The 17,303-nt window shown below is 43.7% G+C and overlaps 2 protein-coding genes across 3 annotated transcripts in view; one reads left to right on the top strand and one right to left on the bottom strand.

The window, feature by feature from the left end:
- Window positions 1-395: 395 nt before the first annotated feature.
- SNAPC4 (small nuclear RNA activating complex polypeptide 4) overlaps window positions 396-17,303 on the bottom strand; it is a 65,287-nt gene continuing 48,379 nt past the window's right edge. The window contains exons 21-24 of the mRNA XM_077468196.1: window positions 13,724-13,751; window positions 10,015-12,257; window positions 7,566-7,671; window positions 396-1,107 (exon numbers count right to left, since the gene is read on the bottom strand). Coding sequence (XP_077324322.1) covers window positions 7,573-7,671; window positions 10,015-12,257; window positions 13,724-13,751 — 2,370 coding nt within the window. The 3' untranslated portion in view covers window positions 396-1,107; window positions 7,566-7,572. The remainder of the gene's footprint in view (window positions 1,108-7,565; window positions 7,672-10,014; window positions 12,258-13,723; window positions 13,752-17,303) is intronic.
- The window catches only part of STKLD1 (serine/threonine kinase like domain containing 1), a 133,924-nt gene continuing 130,595 nt past the window's right edge, over window positions 13,975-17,303 (top strand). Inside the window, exon 1 of one of the 2 annotated variants that reach the window (XM_077468199.1) lies at window positions 13,975-14,214. In XM_077468199.1, coding sequence (XP_077324325.1) covers window positions 14,119-14,214 — 96 coding nt within the window. In that variant the 5' untranslated portion in view covers window positions 13,975-14,118. The remainder of the gene's footprint in view (window positions 14,215-17,303) is intronic. The other variant, XM_077468197.1, reaches the window with a different exon arrangement.

The raw sequence follows: 17,303 nt of genomic DNA, 5'->3' as shown, positions 1-17,303 counted from the left end.
TGAAAACCCAAGTCCGGCGGGAAGATTGGACTGCAAAAATACTTTTAGCCTGCCGGACTTCACGCTGGAAAAGTCCGCTGAAGCCCACACACGATCGAATTGTCCGCTGAAATGTGTTTCGGCGGACTAAGTACGCCGGACAATCTGATCGTGTGTACGCGGCATTACATGTGAGTAACATGGGGCATTGTGGTAGCTGAAATACAGAAGAAGAACCAGTTTCTATGGAACCCGAGAATTGGATGTCGAATTTCTCTAAAAGTCTCCTAAAAACAGGTTCCTTTAGTTCACTCAGAACATTTAAATTTAACTGACATAAATAATATAAAACTCCTAACAAAACATAATATATACATTAGCAACACAAAAAACATGAAAAAACAGTCAACAAAATGTATAGATCATTTTTAAAGAAAACCTGTACTCCGAGAAATCTGTAGACCCTGCCCTCGGAAAATGCTGGTTGCTTTAGTACTCTGCATTTAGTATTTTCTGAGATAGTGACCCAGAACACATATGCAGGTAATGAGGAACCTAGCATTCCCAGGAGGAGGCCGGCAATGGCAGATTACATGTTCCCACAGTCTAAGCTTCCTTGGAGAACGGTCAGATGTTGCAGTATTTCCAGTAAGCCGCCATTTTGTGGCATAATGTCTATGCCCACAGTTTATCAGAAGCCACCGTCATACTGATCTTCTTTACATTTCAGACAATGGGGCAGCTACTTGGCTGCCAATATTCAAGGGAAGCTAGATCTGGCATCCTTAGGGCTGTCACTGCTCACGGCAATTCAATTCTCATTTAAAAATAGGACGGTTATCCCTTTAATTTTGATGACTTGGTCTACTGTGTGCCAGTGATGTCATTGCTTCCTTTAAAATTGAAAAGGTGACCGACTTAGACCTAGTTCAGTCCCATTATGGCCGTTGGCCCAGGCAAATGTCAAAGGTGTCAAATGATTCAGATTCAGTCAACAGACTGCACCTCCAGCAGAAATACAATGAGCTCAAATGCTGGCGAATGTAACTCCAAAGTAATCAAGATTTGTCCAGCCCACTCAGTCTGCAGTACGACCACACCATACAAAAGCCTTCCTTTTTTTGTTTCCTGCAAAAGAGCAAATAAAAAGGATCATAAACAAGCACCCAAACTGTTCAAAATAGACTAGAGCAGGGATATGCAATTAGCCGACCTCCAGCTGTTGCAGAACTACAAGTCCCATGAGGCATAGCAAGACTTTGACAGCCACAAGTATGACACCCAGAGGCAGAGGCATGATGGGACTTGTAGTTTTGCAAGGAGGTCCGCTAATTGCAGATCCCTGTACTAGACTAAAAAGCTAAAAACATCAGCCCTGTCTCCATCAAGAATGAAAATCAAAACGGACATGCCCAAGTAAACCTGCAGAGACAGGACAAACACTGGGACTCATTGATGGACATTGCGTGTAAAGGTTTGTTTTTCCCCACAACACAGTCCAGATGTCACTGTCCAATCAGAAAAAAGGACATCTAGAATTTGACAGGCTGTCATTTATAAAATACAACTTTTTATTTCTCTTAGAAAAGGAACAATGTAATTGAGCATTTTCCTGATGAGGTGAAAACAGATGTGCAATTTATAACAAAGCATTTTGACAACTGTGCACTTTTGCAGCACAGGTGAATGCAGACAACTACACACAATTGCTGTGTGTAACAAAAAATGTTAAAGAAAAAAATCTGTTTGCTTTCACTGCTCTTTATAATTGCCCCAAAGGGTAGCAAAATAATTACATAATGAATAAAGAATTACATCTAGAGAGCCAATTCCATGGTGGCATCAAGTCACATGACTAATGGCCAAGATCACACCACAATTTCTGCATTCAGGATTAGGGTGACCACATTTCCAAACTGCCATTCAGGGACCCCCCCCCCCAAGCGCGCACACCCTTGTGCCAGCTGAATAAAAGCTGATTTTTGACTGACCTTTTTTTTGTCAATTTTTGGAAAAACAAAAGCAGTGGTCACCAGTTTAGACAGATGGTATATATTCTCTACATATATATTTTTTATTGCCCCCACTTGTCAGCTTCATTTTTTATTGCCCCCACTTGTCAGCTTCATTTTTTTTATTGCCCCACACTTGTCAGCCTCATTTTATTGCCCCCCACTTGTCAGCCTCATTTTATTGCCCCCCACTTGTCAGCCTCATTTTATTGCCCCCCACTTGTCAGCCTCATTTTATTGCCCCCCACTTGTCAGCCTCATTTTATTGCCCCCCACTTGTCAGCCTCATTTTATTGCCCCCCACCTCTCAGCTTCATTTTTTATTGCCCCCACTTTTCAGCCTCATTTTGTTATTGCCCCCCCAGGGCAGGGCTCCACTTTGTCAGCCTCATTTATTACTGTACTGTCCCCAGCCCCAGTTCCATTTGCTCACCTTTTAAGGGCAGCACTGGGTAAAGGTCTTGCTCCCCTCGGCTTTGCTCTGAGACGAATGTGCGAATGTGACATCACTGGTTGCTAGACACCAGGCGGGGTGGCCCTAGCAACCTGTTTAGCAATCTTCTATTATCGCGACTATGTGTCCTCATTTCATTCCAGGACACTGTATTGTTCCTGAATGAAGGTGCCCGGGACACAAATGTGAATTGCGGGACAATCCCGGGCAATCCGGGACACGTGGGCACCCTATTCAGGATGTGTTTCTACATGCATGCTTTTGATGCAATTAGCTGGTGATTTTCAGTGCCTTGATGTGTTTTTCTGCATTCAGATGCATTCCATAAAGAAAAAAATGCTGCATGTTCTTTTATTGACTGCACTGGGAACGCACTGCACTGGTGCGGTGTGAACTAGGGCCATTGGAATACATGGAAAACACAGTGAATGAGTTGTGGATGTAGATTAAAACCACACTGGACTGCATCTGGTGTGAACAAGCCCTAACAGAAGATGCAGGTGAATTTTTAGCTCAACATAGATTTGTTCACTTTCCCAACGTGTCTACAATATATGGCCAAACATATGAACAACCCTCTAAATTTTTGAGTAAGAGAAGATTGGGAACTGAAAAAAAAAAACAAGCACAAAATTACTCTTCTAGGTGGCTGAAGCATTGGTCCAATGCTGCATCTGTGCCCTGCTGCCTCGAAGACTGAGAACTGAGGAATCAAAGACAGTTGATTGCTTTAGTTCTTGGTCTTCACTGAGCAGAGTCGGTGACTGTCAGCCACTGGCTCTCTTCACTGTGCAGGGAGTGGAAGCGGCTGGCGTAGTCCCCCAATGGCTTGCTGAGAGGCTGATCCACCTGCCAGTCCAGGCATCTGGGTGGACCTCGGCAATAAAGTCGGGATCGATCCAGTGCCCAGATTGGCTGAGTGATGTCAGTCAACAGCAGACTTTAGCCTGCGGTCACAGGAGTGCAGAACGAAGTGCACCCCTGTGACCCACAAGAGAAGTAGGGCCAAAATAGCTTTAATGCTACAGTATGTAAATATAGTTTATATAATTGTGTGCATCCAACCTTTTGACACCAGTTTGGGGAAGGTCTTTCATGGTTTTAGAAAGACTGTGCCCCTGGCCATAAAGATATGGTTTGATGAGTTTGGAGTGATAGGCAAGGAGTGTTGTGTTCTGCCCAAGCTAGAACATTAATTCACCTCTTTTTGGGCTGCAGGACCTCTCGTGCCCCCCGGTGATTGATGTAAGCCACTGCCATGGCTTTGTCAGACTGAATCCTTTCAGGACAGTCCCGTAGTATGACTGCCAAGATTCTAGGGCCAGACATACTGCTTGAAACTTCCAAAAAAAAAGTTGATAGGCAAAGGTCCTCTAACCTGGACCCTCTTCCCTGGGCAGAATCTTCTTCCAGGGCTGCTCTCCAGCCTAGAAGGCTGGCATCTGTTTGTTAACACCTTCCAGCATAAAGATTTTCCCTTTTGCTGGATAACCACCACCAATTTAGGCTCTATGTTGGGAGCCACGCGTATTGGAAACAGACAAGGCCTCAATTTGTCCTACAATGGAACCGATTCTTGTCTGGGGTAAGAATACCTTCTTCTGTATGGCATCTATAACCAGCCCCCAAGTACCGTAATCTCCTTGATGGTTTTAAGGAGAATCTTCCTAGGTTGAGAATCTAACGCAGAGATTTCAGAAATTTACGGCTGAGATCAGACTGGTTTTAGACCTGAGACTGAATGAGCTATTAAAAGTAGGGTAGGACTGCTATGCATTGAGCCCTTAACCTGGCTAAAGGGGGTGCCAGAATCTTTGAGAACACTTGTGGTGCTGTGGCTAAGCTGAATGGCAGGGCCACAACTGAAAAGATAATTTTATATTTCAAACCGCAGAAATTTCTGGTAAGAGGGAAACTTTGGCGCATGGAGATATGAAACTCCCCTCCTTGCAGGATGGACAGCCGATTGAATTATTAAAGGATCGGATATTTAAGTGCTGATTCAGATCTTTGAGATCTAGAACGGGTCTTACCTCTCTGTTTGGTTCTGGAAGCTTAAAAGGTTTGAGCCAAAAAAAAAACCTGTTCCACTAAGGGAACCTCTGATATCACCGACTGGGATAACAGCTGATCCAGAGGCTAGAAAGAGACCTTTTTCTCTGGATCCTTAGGAACATTCTCAGAGGAGATGGAAACTCTTGCATAAAAAGACTACCCCATCAGCAGCCCAAGGACCCCACAGGCAGCACCCAAACAGGGATCCAAACCCCGGACCCTCAGATCAAAAGCCGACTGAGCCATCCGGGCTCTCAGAACTCTAGTCTTAATAGACTAAGATAAAAACCCAATCTTCACCCTTCAGGTAGGCTCCGAGACCTTAAAGGAAACCTTCAGGAACCGGGGAACTCTCATGTTAACCCACAATCCTGGACCTGCGACAGCACCCTGCCAGTAAAACTTTATGGCCTTACTACCAAAAAGTAGTGGATTCCAGGGCCCAGCTCTCAAAGAGAAGCATTCGCAAGCAAAACCTTGTTTCTTCGGATCACAAGGTCCCGGGTACCATTCATTTAGCCCATGAAAGACAGAATGGATCTAGTCAGCATGGCTGGCCCTCATCAAGGATTACTACCCATGGAGCTCAGCTTAACACATCTTTACTCGTGCCCAACACCTTAGACACTGGCAAAAAAAACTGAGGACTCCCAGTAATGGGAGGGGTTATATGGGGGAAGAACACACCTTAGGGGTGTGCCAGTGTCCAGCACCTGTCGGTCCGATATATAACCCACATAGTAATTACTATGGCTCCCCTGATGTAAGAAAAGAAAAATGGCAATAAGCGTATATTGATTGATTTGCGCAAAAGTTATAGCATCTACAAAATAGGGGATAGATTTAGGTCATTTTTTATTATTTATTTTTTTTACCAGTAATGGCAGTGATCTGTGATTCTTTTTTTTTGGGACTATGACATTGCGGCAGACAAATCGGACACTTTTTTTAGGACCATTGGCATTTATACAGCGGAGCAGGAGGACACACTGACGTCACCTCAAGTCATCATTTGTATCCAGGACGGGTTTGTCTGAACGTGTAGGCTTTCTAGCGGATGCCACATTTGCAAGTGCGTTATTTTTCTGATGGTTTTACACTATCAGAGCATTTACGTCCTTTACATGCTATGTGTACCCACTAATGAGGCGATTTGAAGAGGGGCTAGCAAGCAGTCAAGTGGTTTTAATGCGCTCTGAAGCTATAACTAAGTCTATATTACATGCCTTCCCTGATCCTCTGTAGTGGGGGATCATGGCCATCTGGTAAGAAGTGATTCTTTCCATAGCGGTGGTGGATTACACACGTTTTTCATCAGCGGCTGAAGATTCATCTTATTAATGGATGGACTTTATCCTTGATTTTGACACGGGTGGATGTGACACTTTTTAGTCATTCATACACAGACTGTTTGTTTGTTTGTTCCAAGCACAGACTGAATTTTGTTCACCATTGTTCATGATTATAATTTCTTATATATGTTTTTCATAATGTTTATAATTAATTCACTCACATATATGAACTATTCACATTGAACTGTGTCTGGTTTACGCACTTGTGTGTAACCAAGGGTTTATTTACCAAGTGCAATTGTTTACTATTCACATTGTATTTCAAATGATTTGCATATTTTTGTGTGTTATAGTCACGGTTTATTTTGGTTTATAGTTATAGGTTTAGGGCGATTCTATTTTTTCTTTCTTTCTATTTATACAGCGATCAGAGCTAAAAATAGCCACTGATTACTGTATAAATTTCAGTGGCAGGGAAGGGGTTAACACTAGGTGGTGATCAAGGGGTTAAATATGTTCCCTCACTGTGTGTGTTCTAACTGTGGGGGGATGGGAGTGATTAGTGGAGGAGGCAAATCCTGTGTTCCTACTTGGTAGGAACACACGATCTGTCTCCTCTCCCCTGACAGAAGCAGGGATTTGTGTGTATACACACACACACACACACACACACACACACACACACACACACACACACACACACCTCTTTCTTTCTGTCACGAGCGATCGTGGGCGCCTGGCGGAAATTGCGCCCACCGGGCACATGCATCGGCTGCAGGGACACGCTGGGGGCACACGCGCGTCTGCAGTAGAGCCTTAAAGGGCCGATGTATACCTACAGCGATTCACGCAGCCATGCCAAATTCCACAGTGTAACTGTGGCGGCTGGTCGGCTAGCGGGTAAATACCACCAAAAGCTCTATTTGTATGAAGAAAATGATAAAAATTTCACATAGTTACAATATAGCATGACTGTGGCAATTGTCATTCAAAGTGTGTCAGCACTGAAAGCTGAAAAATGGCCTGGGCAGGAAGGGGATGCAAGTGACCTGTATAATAAAACATACTATACATATCTGTCCTGTTGCAGTAATTTTGCACAGGGTAGCCTGGATCCTCCTCTTCTCGGGTCTCTCTTCACTGCTCCTGGCCCCTGCCTCCAGTCGAGTGCACCCAAAGCAAGCAGCTTGCTATGGGGGGGGGGGGCACCCAAGTCGAGTTACAGCTCCGTGTGTCCATTCAGACATGGAGCTGCAATTCAGCCCCGCCTCCTCTCTCCCCCGACTGGCTGACTTTGACAGCTGTGGGAGCCAATGGCGTCACTGCTGTTTCTCAGCCAATCAGGAGAGGAGATTCCCCGATGGCCGAAGGGACTCGTGGACATCGCTGGACAGGAAGGGGGCTCAGGTAAGTATTAGGGGGTGCTGGGGGGGGATGCTGCACACAGAAATCTTTTTATTTTAATGCATAGAATGCATTAAGATAAAAACCCTTCTACCTTTACAACTGCTTTAACCTTTCCTGAGAGACATACCTACTGAATGTTCTAGTTGCCCTACTTTAATACTTTGAGTCACCAACCCATCACAAGTCTGCTACTGTTAATGTCAGAGTAATTTGGGATTATTTTTTTCTAACCCTGAAGGGTATAGCAAAGCACATGGTAATACATTAAAAAAAAATGTAAATAATAGTGGCATGCGAGTGCAGTTGAATCCATCTATTGTTACCTGTAGGCATATCTGATACAAAGCATCCCTGTTTATTACATACCAGAGTTTCAGGTTACCGGTCGGCAGTAAACACTTCTTCTGGTTATTATCCTCTCAGTATCGTCAATGCTGCTTGAGTTTTCAGTACCGCAATGCAACGCTGTCTCCTGTTAGAAAAATAATACACGTCAAAGCAGTTCATTGTGCTCTATATAATATAACCTTGTGTAAATCCGTGCTAAATAGAAACGAATAAACATTCAAAACGGCTACTAGTACAGTTTAAGCCCTTGTACACACGGTCGGACACTCCGACGGAAAATGTCCGAGGACTGTGTGGTCGGATAATCGGACCGTGTGTGGGCTCCATCGGACTGTTTCCGTCGGAATATCCGACCGACAAAGTTTTAGAACTGGGCTATAAAATTTTCTGACATGATCCCATCGGACTTTGTCTGATCGTTTGTAGAGAATTCCGATCGGACAAAGTGCCACGCATGCTCAGATCAAATTCCTAGACCAAAGCTATTGGCTACTAGCCTGAACGTAGTCCCATCGTAGCTAAATTACGTCATCACGTTCAGAACGATCGGATTTTCCGACAACTTTGTCCGACCGTGTGTATGCAACACCAGTTTCGAACAAAATCCGTCGGACAAAATCCATCGGCTAAAATCCGACGGATGTTGTTGTCGGAATGTCTGACCGTGTGTACAAGGGCTAACAGATACCAACCTACTAAAAAAAAAAAAAAATGCAGTATTCAAATATAATTATGTGTGTGGATATAAAAAAAAAAAACAAAACACAACAGTCTTGAAAAATTCATGTGTATGAAAAATAAAAAGTCCACAAATGTGCAAAAAGAATGGTGTTCTCCAAAATTACTCCAAAAGAGAAGGCAGGAAAGAACAGGTGCTCCTAAATGTCTAAGCCCTTGTACACACGGTCGGAGATTCAGACAAACAAACAAGATTTTGTCCGAAACTGTTGCATACACAACAGTCCGGACAAAGTTGTTGGAAAATCCGACGTGATGACGTTATTTCGTTACGACGGGACTACGTTCAGGCTAGTAGCCAATAGCTTTGGTGTAGGAATTTGATCTGAGCATGCGTGGCACTTTGTCCGATCGGAATTCTCTACACATGATCGGAGTATGTCCGATCGGAGCATTTTGTCAGAAAATGTTACCGACAAGTTGGAAAACTTGGTCCGTCGGATACTTCTACGGAAACAGTCCGATGGAGACCACACACAGTCGGAATTTCCGACAAAACGGTCCGATCGGACACATTCCGTTGGAATCTCCGACCGTGTGTACAAGGGCTAATAGAGATGGGAGTAATATGGGGATGGGGATGATACTAAGCTAAGCAGGGCAATAGCTTATCCGCAGGATGTGGAAACCTTGCAAGAAAATCTGAACAAATTAATGGGGTGGGCAACTACATGGCAAATGAGGTTTAATGTAGAAACATTTAAAATAATGCATTTAGGTGGCAAAAACATGAACGCAATCTACTTACTAGGGCGGAGAACCTCTGGGGGAATCTAGGATGGAAAAGGACCTGGGGATCCTAGTAGATGAGAGGCTCAGCAACGTCAAGTTGCTGCAAGCAAAGCCAATAAAATATTGGCATGCATTAAAAAAGGGAAATAACTCTAGAGATAAAACGATAATTCTCCCACGCTACAAGACTTTGGTCTGGCTGCACCTGGAGCATGCCGTCCAGTTCTGGGAACACACACAGGTTGGACTTGTGTCTTTTTTCAACCTTACCAACTACGTAACTATGAAAACTCCTCCTACAAGCTTTACTAGGAACTGATACAAGTCACAAGGCTGCTATATACTGCTGGGAAGAAAAGGTATTTATGTTTATATTTACTAAAATAATTGCATTTCCACGTTCTGTGTACTGTGGGAGACCAGATATAGTGAATGCAGGTTCTGGGTTTAGTAACACTAAGGCCCCTTTCACACATGCGGATGGTATGTCCGTATTTCATCCATCCGTTTGCGGATGTAATACGGACATACATGCATTCCTATGGGATAGCGGGTGACTGCGGATGAACATCCGCAGACACCCGCTATTGTCCGCCTCCGCTACTGTCCGATTCTGCAGACGGAGGAAAATCCTATTTTTCTATCCGTCTGCAGAGCGGATCGGATGAACAAAGACAGATGGTCCGTGTTCATCGGATCCCCATAGAGGAGAGCGGAGAGCTGACAGGGCGGCCCCTGCACAGTGTGCGGAGACCGCCCTGTCCGCCGCGGCCGGCTCAGCGGGGACAACGGAGCGATCCCCGCTGAGCAAGCGGATCATCACGGGGCGGATCATTACTGATCCGCCCCGTGTGAAAGGGGCCTAAGTAAAAAAAGCAAGTATTAAATCAAGAAGAAGAAACACCAAAAGGGACAACAATGAAAATCTAAATCCTGCAGACCTTGGCACTCATTTTTTTTATGTTTCAAGTAAAGTATAAAATACCTTTAATCCTACCTGTTCTGCAAGCATTGGTGTGTCCCTTTCAGATATACCGCCCAATGAATCTCCTGCTGGAGCCGCACAATTCCCCTTAGGTGTAGCCTCAACCATTGTCGTTTCACTATTCATTAAATCCTCGATGTCCTCGTCACTGTCCTCCTGCTTGCTACTAACGTGAGTTGGTGGGAGAACAGCTAGGAACCCAGGAATGGTAAACGCAGACAGGAAACGCTGTTTGATAAGCTGGTAGGCCAAATTGTCCTTAAGCCTCTCTTCCACCATATCACGGACAGTCGCTTGTATTTGAGGTGCGCTAACCTCTGCGATATCTGAAAAGGGCAGCAATTTAAAAGCGTTCTCTTCCAATGTTTTTTTCTCCAACAGAAGTCTTGAAAAAGTTTTGAGAGTGCAGATAGAAGGAGGCAAATAAGGAATTTTTTGCTTTGGTACTTCCACCCCTTGCTTTCCCTGAAGCCATTCCTTCACGCTCGTCTCTTCTTCTAAAGAGAGGAGTTTCAAATCTAAAATCTTCTTTTGAGAGTTCGTGATCCGCTTCAAGATATTTGGTGCAGGATTGCGCTGTGGATCACTTGTCACATTTGCCGCTTCCTCTCTGGGAAGATTTGTTGGCAAAAGTTTGGCTATTTTAACAATAGGATATTTTTGTGGCGTGAGCTTAAGCTGACTTGCCTTGTCAGGAAGCCCTGGAGCAAGGGAAGCTTTTGGCAAACAAGTGCTTTTCAGCTGTGTTTGGCTTGTAACTGAAGAGGCCACAGAAGTGCCTTCGCGATTTGAGGAGCTTGTAACAACAGGCACCATCTGAGATAGCACTGCGGAAGCCTTGGATAGGGCAATTATCGGCAAATGTGAACAGGCCTCCTTTTTTGAACTCACATCCTGTGAAAATACTGTTGTGTCTACCTGTGTTAAAGAGCTTGTAACTGCAGGCAAAACATGACCTGCCACCTTAGACACACTGGATGGCGTAAGAGTTGGTAAAGAAGAATCAGTCAGCTGTGGTTGGCTTTCAACTAAGGCATTCATCTCAGTGCCTTCTTGTTTTAAGGAACTTGTAGTGGGAGGCAAAGTTTGGGATAGCATCTTTGGGGCAGGTGTAGATAAACATGCTCCAGCCACTAATGGACTGCTAACAGAGGTGGTAGCCATATCTTCATGGCTTAAAGAACTTGTAATAGGTACGGCAACAGATGACATCTTGGAAACTTCGATTGGGGCAATTGTTTGCAAATGAGAATCAACCATCTGTGGTAGACTTCCAACCGAAGAGGTCCCCACAGTGCTGTCTTTACTTAAGTGACTGGTAACAGCAGGCAAGATTTGGGATGGCTTCGTAGATGTTTCACATGGAGCAGGCATTGTCAATTGAGTGGCAGATGCTTGAGGGCAGTTAACAACGGAAGAAGATGTTACAATGCTTTGCTCGGTTTTGGAGCTAGTGGTGGCAGGCAAAGGTTGGGCTGGAACATACAAACTATTTGATGGTGCATTTGTGATGTTACTGTTTGATGATCCAAAAGTCCCAGTGGCTCCAGTATTCAATGATGTGCTTACAATTCGGGGGCTCTGGTTTCCCGATTGCTGGGTTAAAGTTGATAGAGCTTGGGTTGGGATTGAAATCAAACCCTGAGGAGTAATCAGAATAGTCATGGGAACTGCACTGTGGCCCTGTGCAGGGAACACTGCTCTGATTACTTGATTAGGCAATGGCTGAGTTGATGGTGGCACACCCGGTAGCCTATTCTGAATATTTCTTTGAACATTAGCATTTTGGGGGACTGGCACATTTAATGTAGGGCCTGCCACTAGTCTGCTAATAGGTCCATCACCGACTAGTGACATCTGATTGGAAGAAGCATTGTTTGTTACAACCTGGCATGTTGGCGTAGGAGAAAATGGCCTAATGGGCCAGGAGGTATGCTGTGAAGTAGTTGAAGACACAGGCAGCACCATAGTCTGAAGTCGTACTGTTGGGTTCACAGACTGTTGGATTTGTGGTGGAACCAGGATATTTCCAGACAATACTGAGGTGCTTTGAACAGTTTTGGTGGCAATTTTTTTTTGCATTCTTTTTTCCCTTAGCAATTCAGAGACTGTTTTCAGCTTAGGGGCTGGCACATCAGATCTCACTCTGGTAATTTTGGATTTGGAACGGCGGCATTTCTGTGGGGGTGGTGATGCAATTTCTGCTGTCATTGGGGAAATCACAGGATCGGACTTCTGGTCATTAAAAGATTGCACTGCAATTAAAAGAATACAGCAAATATAAGAATGGTCTATTTGTCTTACTGGCAAAATATAGATTTTGGCTGTACATACATTGATTTTTTTTTTTCAACAATGTGAAAAGATAAGAACCTCTTGTAGCCTGATGTGTCTATGAACATTGTGCAATAAGAAATCCCCATCATCACCAGAACCAGCATCTGCTTTTTGTGCAACACACCCAATATAAAGATGAAGGGCAGGCCCTAGTAACTGGGTTAACTGTTAGCCCTTGTACACACGGTCGGACATTCCGACAACAAAATCCGACGGATTTTGTCCGAAACTGGTGTTGCATACACACGGTCGGACAAAGTTGTCGGAAAATCCGATCGTTCAGAACGCAATGATATTATTTCGTTACGACGGGACTACGTTCAGGCTAGTAGCCAATAGCTTTGGTCTAGGAATTTGATCTGAGCATGCGTGGCACTTTGTCCGATCGGAATTCCCTACACGTGATCGGACAAAGTCCGATCGGATCATGTTGTCGGAAAGTTTTATAGCTAAGCTCTCAAACTTGGTCCGGAGGATATTCCGACGGAAACAGTCCGATGGAGCCCACACACTGTCGGATTATCCAACAACACGGTCCGATTGGACATTTTCCATCGGAATATCTGACCGTGTGTACAAGGGCTTAGACTGGATTATTGCAACGCACTTCTCATTGGGATTCCGAGAACGAGTCCGCAGAGGTTACAGTATTTTCACGACTCTGCAGCGAGGACCTAATGAGAGTGCGGAAGCATGAGCATATTACTCCGATTCTTAAATCTCTCCATTGGCTCCCGGTCTCTGCTAGGATTGAGTATAAAGTTTCTCTTCTTACCCATCAATGCATATATGGACATGCTCCACCTTATCTTAAGGAACTTCTTACTTTGCAAAATTTATCTCGTTCTCTTCGCTCAACTAATTTAAAATTGTCTACAGATTCCAAAAACTAGATTGAAGACAATGGGAGATGGGGCTTTTTGTGCTGCTGCCCCACGTCTGTGGAATGCTCTGCCTGATAGTTTGAGGGTTTCTCAGTCTACTGATAATTTTGAAAAAGGATTAAAGACTTTTCTTGTTAGTAATTTTTTTTGATTTATGTTATCCTGTATGTTTTGATTGTAACTATGTAGCACTTTGAGATCTTTTGATGGAAAGTACGTTATAAATAAAATGCATTATTATTATTATTATAACTTCCTCTTCACTTGTATTATGGAAGATGAAAGAACTGGCTCTAGAACACTGGGATTTGTCAACAAGTTGAAGTTTAATTTTTATGTGCAATGAAGTGGTAGCTACAAATAGCCCGATTTTAACAGAGAAGCACTTGGCCACCAGAAAAAGTATCTCTCCACCACACGGCTCTGCAAGCTATACAGTACAATTATGTCTCCGTCTCTCACTAGTGACATATATGTATAAATAAGAAACGCATACATACCCAGAATGCTCTTTGGTGACAAGGGAACCTACAAAAATCAGAACAAAATGTAATAAACTCTAGTGCACAAGAAATATAAAGGACAAAATAGTAATTTTAGCTGCATATGCTACAAATGTTTAACTGTCCGTCCAACATTATTTGATTTAACAGTAGGACTGGTTAAACATTGCACGCACACACACACACACACACACACACACACACACACACACACACTAGAACCTTATCCAAGTTATAAAGAAATACTGGCCACACAAACTGCATATACTTATTACTTGCTTTTCTTCTGGCAGCTGAATAGAGCACAGGGTAACAAAGACCGGAAACAAGGTGCAAACCCCACATCACAACTTGGGCTTACACAAGGCCGAGCCTGACCTCTCCACCCTCACATGACAGTGCAGGCTGCTGGAGTCTACCATCAGGTTTCAACACGATCATGTGGGAAGGAAAGAAGAAGGAGAGTTTCGTGCACCTCATACCCAGAGGTAAGGGATAGTTTCTCTGCTCCCAGTGGCTAAAGTGGGAAAAAGTGAAGGAAAAGTGAAGGAAAAGTGAAGGAAAAGTGAAGGAAAAGTGAAGGAAAAGTGAAGGAAAAGTGAAGGAAAAGTGAAGGAAAAGTGAAGGAAAAGTGAATATATGCTGCTGGTGAGGCCACTCTTAAAGGGAATACTTTCCTTTGCTCTGCTTAGTACAGTTCGTGGCTCGTTTGTAGGGTTCGATGAGGGAAAGATAAGTGGTAAGATCTGAAAAATTGAGTAAGCTGCGCTAAATCAAACCCACATAAAATTTAATGAAGTAAATAACATTAGATGAAATTTTTGGGCTGATCGATGCGCTGACGTCACCCCTTAAGAAGGAATTGTACCCAGGAACGACGAGTTTGTCCGTTTGTGTCCGGCCGGCGCATCGGACTTAAGGCTGATCTTTCCTTTGTGCTTTGTAAGTGCATTTTTGTTTTTATATTTGAGTTATATTAAAAGGTTTTACACCATTGGAGCTTCATTTCTTTTGCATGGAATTGGCACATATGACCTAATATATGGGAGATAACTAAAGATACTTGTTTGACAACCTGGTCATGATATCGGTGGAGGGAGGAGAACAGCTGAGACCCTTCTGAAGTGGGAGATATCTATTGTTACATGCTGTTGGTGACCCTCTGTAGTGGGGGGGATCATGAAATTCTGGTAAGGAGTAATTTTGGCTGTATGGTGGTGGATCGAGCACTTGCTACACAGTAGAAGGTTTGACGATTTCATCTATATTGGACTCTGTTGGAATTTAAATGTCTATATAAATTAAATTACACATTGAGTGTTCACTATTTTGTTTTATATATATTTTTGTTTTTTTCTTTTTTCGTTGTTCACGGTGATCAATTATCCTATAACCCTTATTCTTTAGGACTGGGGGTAATAGGCCTAATTTTGCACATTATTATTGAAATTTCGTCTAATGTTTTTTACTTCATTGAATTTTATGTGGGTTTATGATTTAGCGCAGCTTACTCAATTTTTCATGTGTTTTTTTTCTGTAATTATGTAATACAGTCAAGCCGCAGCTGATCAAAGTTCCATTGAGACGATTAGTATAATATTTTTATCATAGCGCAGTTTTTTCCTTTTTTCCAAGTGGTAAGATCTGCCTAAGGATCTTGTTGAGGTTAGGGGGATCATGTTTCTTCTCTAGCTCTTTTCAACATTAAAAGACCTACAGAGGACAGGGATCCAAGAATGTGCTAACCCTTTCTTCATTTTTAATTATGTTGTAGTATATATAGAGATAAGAAATAAGAGTACATTTGTTTAAATATATCATTTTGCCCATAACTCCAGTACCTTAAAGTGGTTGTAAACCCTTACAAACCACTTTGACCTACAGGTAAGCCTAGATTAAGGCTTACCGGTAGGTCCAAGAAATATCTCCTAAACCTACACGGTTTAGGAGATATTTGCCAAAAGACAGGCACTGGGCGCGCCGCTGTTAACTGTGATATGCCGCGAGTGGCGGCCCCCGTGCGCATGCCCGGGAGTGACGTCAATGCGGCTCCGTCGAATGAAAGTGCCAGGGCAGCGAGACCCACCATGAAGATGGAGGCTCCGTACACAAGGGGACAGCGGTGACTTCGCTGGCTCCTGTGTCAGGTAAGTGACACACAGGGCTGGACTGGGACAGAAATTCGGCCCAGGACTTCATCCAGAACGGCCCACTTACATTTTGAGTGTCCCATCAGCACCCCCTTACATCAGAGTGTCCCATCACCAGCCACTTACAACAAAGTGTCCCATCAGCGCCCCCGTACATCAGAGTGTCCCATGAGCATCCCCCTTACATCAGAGTGTCCCATCAGCACCCCCGTACATCAGAGTGTCCCATGAGCACCCCCGTACATCAGAGTGTCCCATGAGCACCCCCGTACATCAGAGTGTCCCATGAGCACCCCCTTACATCAGAGTGTCCCATCACCAGCCCCCTTACATCAGAGTGTCCCATCACCAGCCCCCTTACATCAGAGTGTCCCATCAGCACCCCCTTACATCAGAGTGGCCCACTGAGCCATCGGCCCACCGGGAAACTCCCTGTAGTCCCTATGGCCAGTACATGCCTGGTGACACATAATGGACTACTATGCGATGTGATGCATAGTAGTCCATTATGCTTTACCTTTGCAGGGAATGAAAGAGGAAGTAAACCAATCTGGGTTTACTTCCTCTTTAAGACATCACTTTGTTTACAGAAATACCTCTCATGTAAACAATCTTTTACCTTGGAATTCGATATGTAGGTTTCTGGTGCCTAAAATGAAACATACTACCATTTTGTTCTAATACCTCACACAATCTGATTCTAGACAGGTATAAACCTTTCTGTATTTTTTTTTTTTTCAAAAGCTTTATTTGTCAAATGCAAATACAATGCATTGAACATATCACATAAGTGATAATGTAGCATACGGTATCAACTCCAAAAAAAAAAAAAAAAAGTATTAATTACCTTTTCCTCATTGTATCAAAGAGTCAAAGTCAAATATCGGTGTACGAGAAATGGATCTCTGAAGATGCCACGCCTACGTCCAATGAGGTGGGTAAATCTACAGTATATCACACCAAGCACTTCAAAACCGACACATTATATGTTCGTGGTAGCAGTTGGTAATACATGGTACTGTAAAAGAGGGGTTTCACCAAATGCTCACGGAAACTCGGCATGTAAGGCTTTGGTGTTTGGGTGTCGTTAAATGGTTTTAGGGGTCCTCAGGTTGGAGGTAGGTGGTATCACACATTAGTAGGGTGTATGCATGGGTCAGAAGTGTATAAGTGTATGGCCCAGAATGGCCAAATGTGGGAAAGGGTAAAAGGATAATGGTGGATAGGGACAGAGGTTCCTGCCTTTTCCCTCACCCTCTGGTTAGGGGCGTAAGCAGATTAAGTCAAGCATTTAATACAGCCGTCCGTCGTTCTAAAACGCAGCCAGCAAGACCAGGTTTTCCTGAACTTAGCCGGGGTCTCTCTTGCTTGATGGAGGAGTTCCTCCATATCAGCAATTTTTTTGTATATGTGTGAACCATTCTGAA

The sequence above is a fragment of the Lithobates pipiens genome, unplaced genomic scaffold, assembly GCF_037356315.1.
Source record: "Lithobates pipiens isolate NorthernLeopardFrog02 unplaced genomic scaffold, aLitPip1_a1.2 Scaffold_11, whole genome shotgun sequence".
NCBI classification, from domain to species: Eukaryota; Metazoa; Chordata; class Amphibia; order Anura; family Ranidae; genus Lithobates; species Lithobates pipiens.
This window is presented reverse-complemented; position numbering and strand designations above follow the sequence as displayed.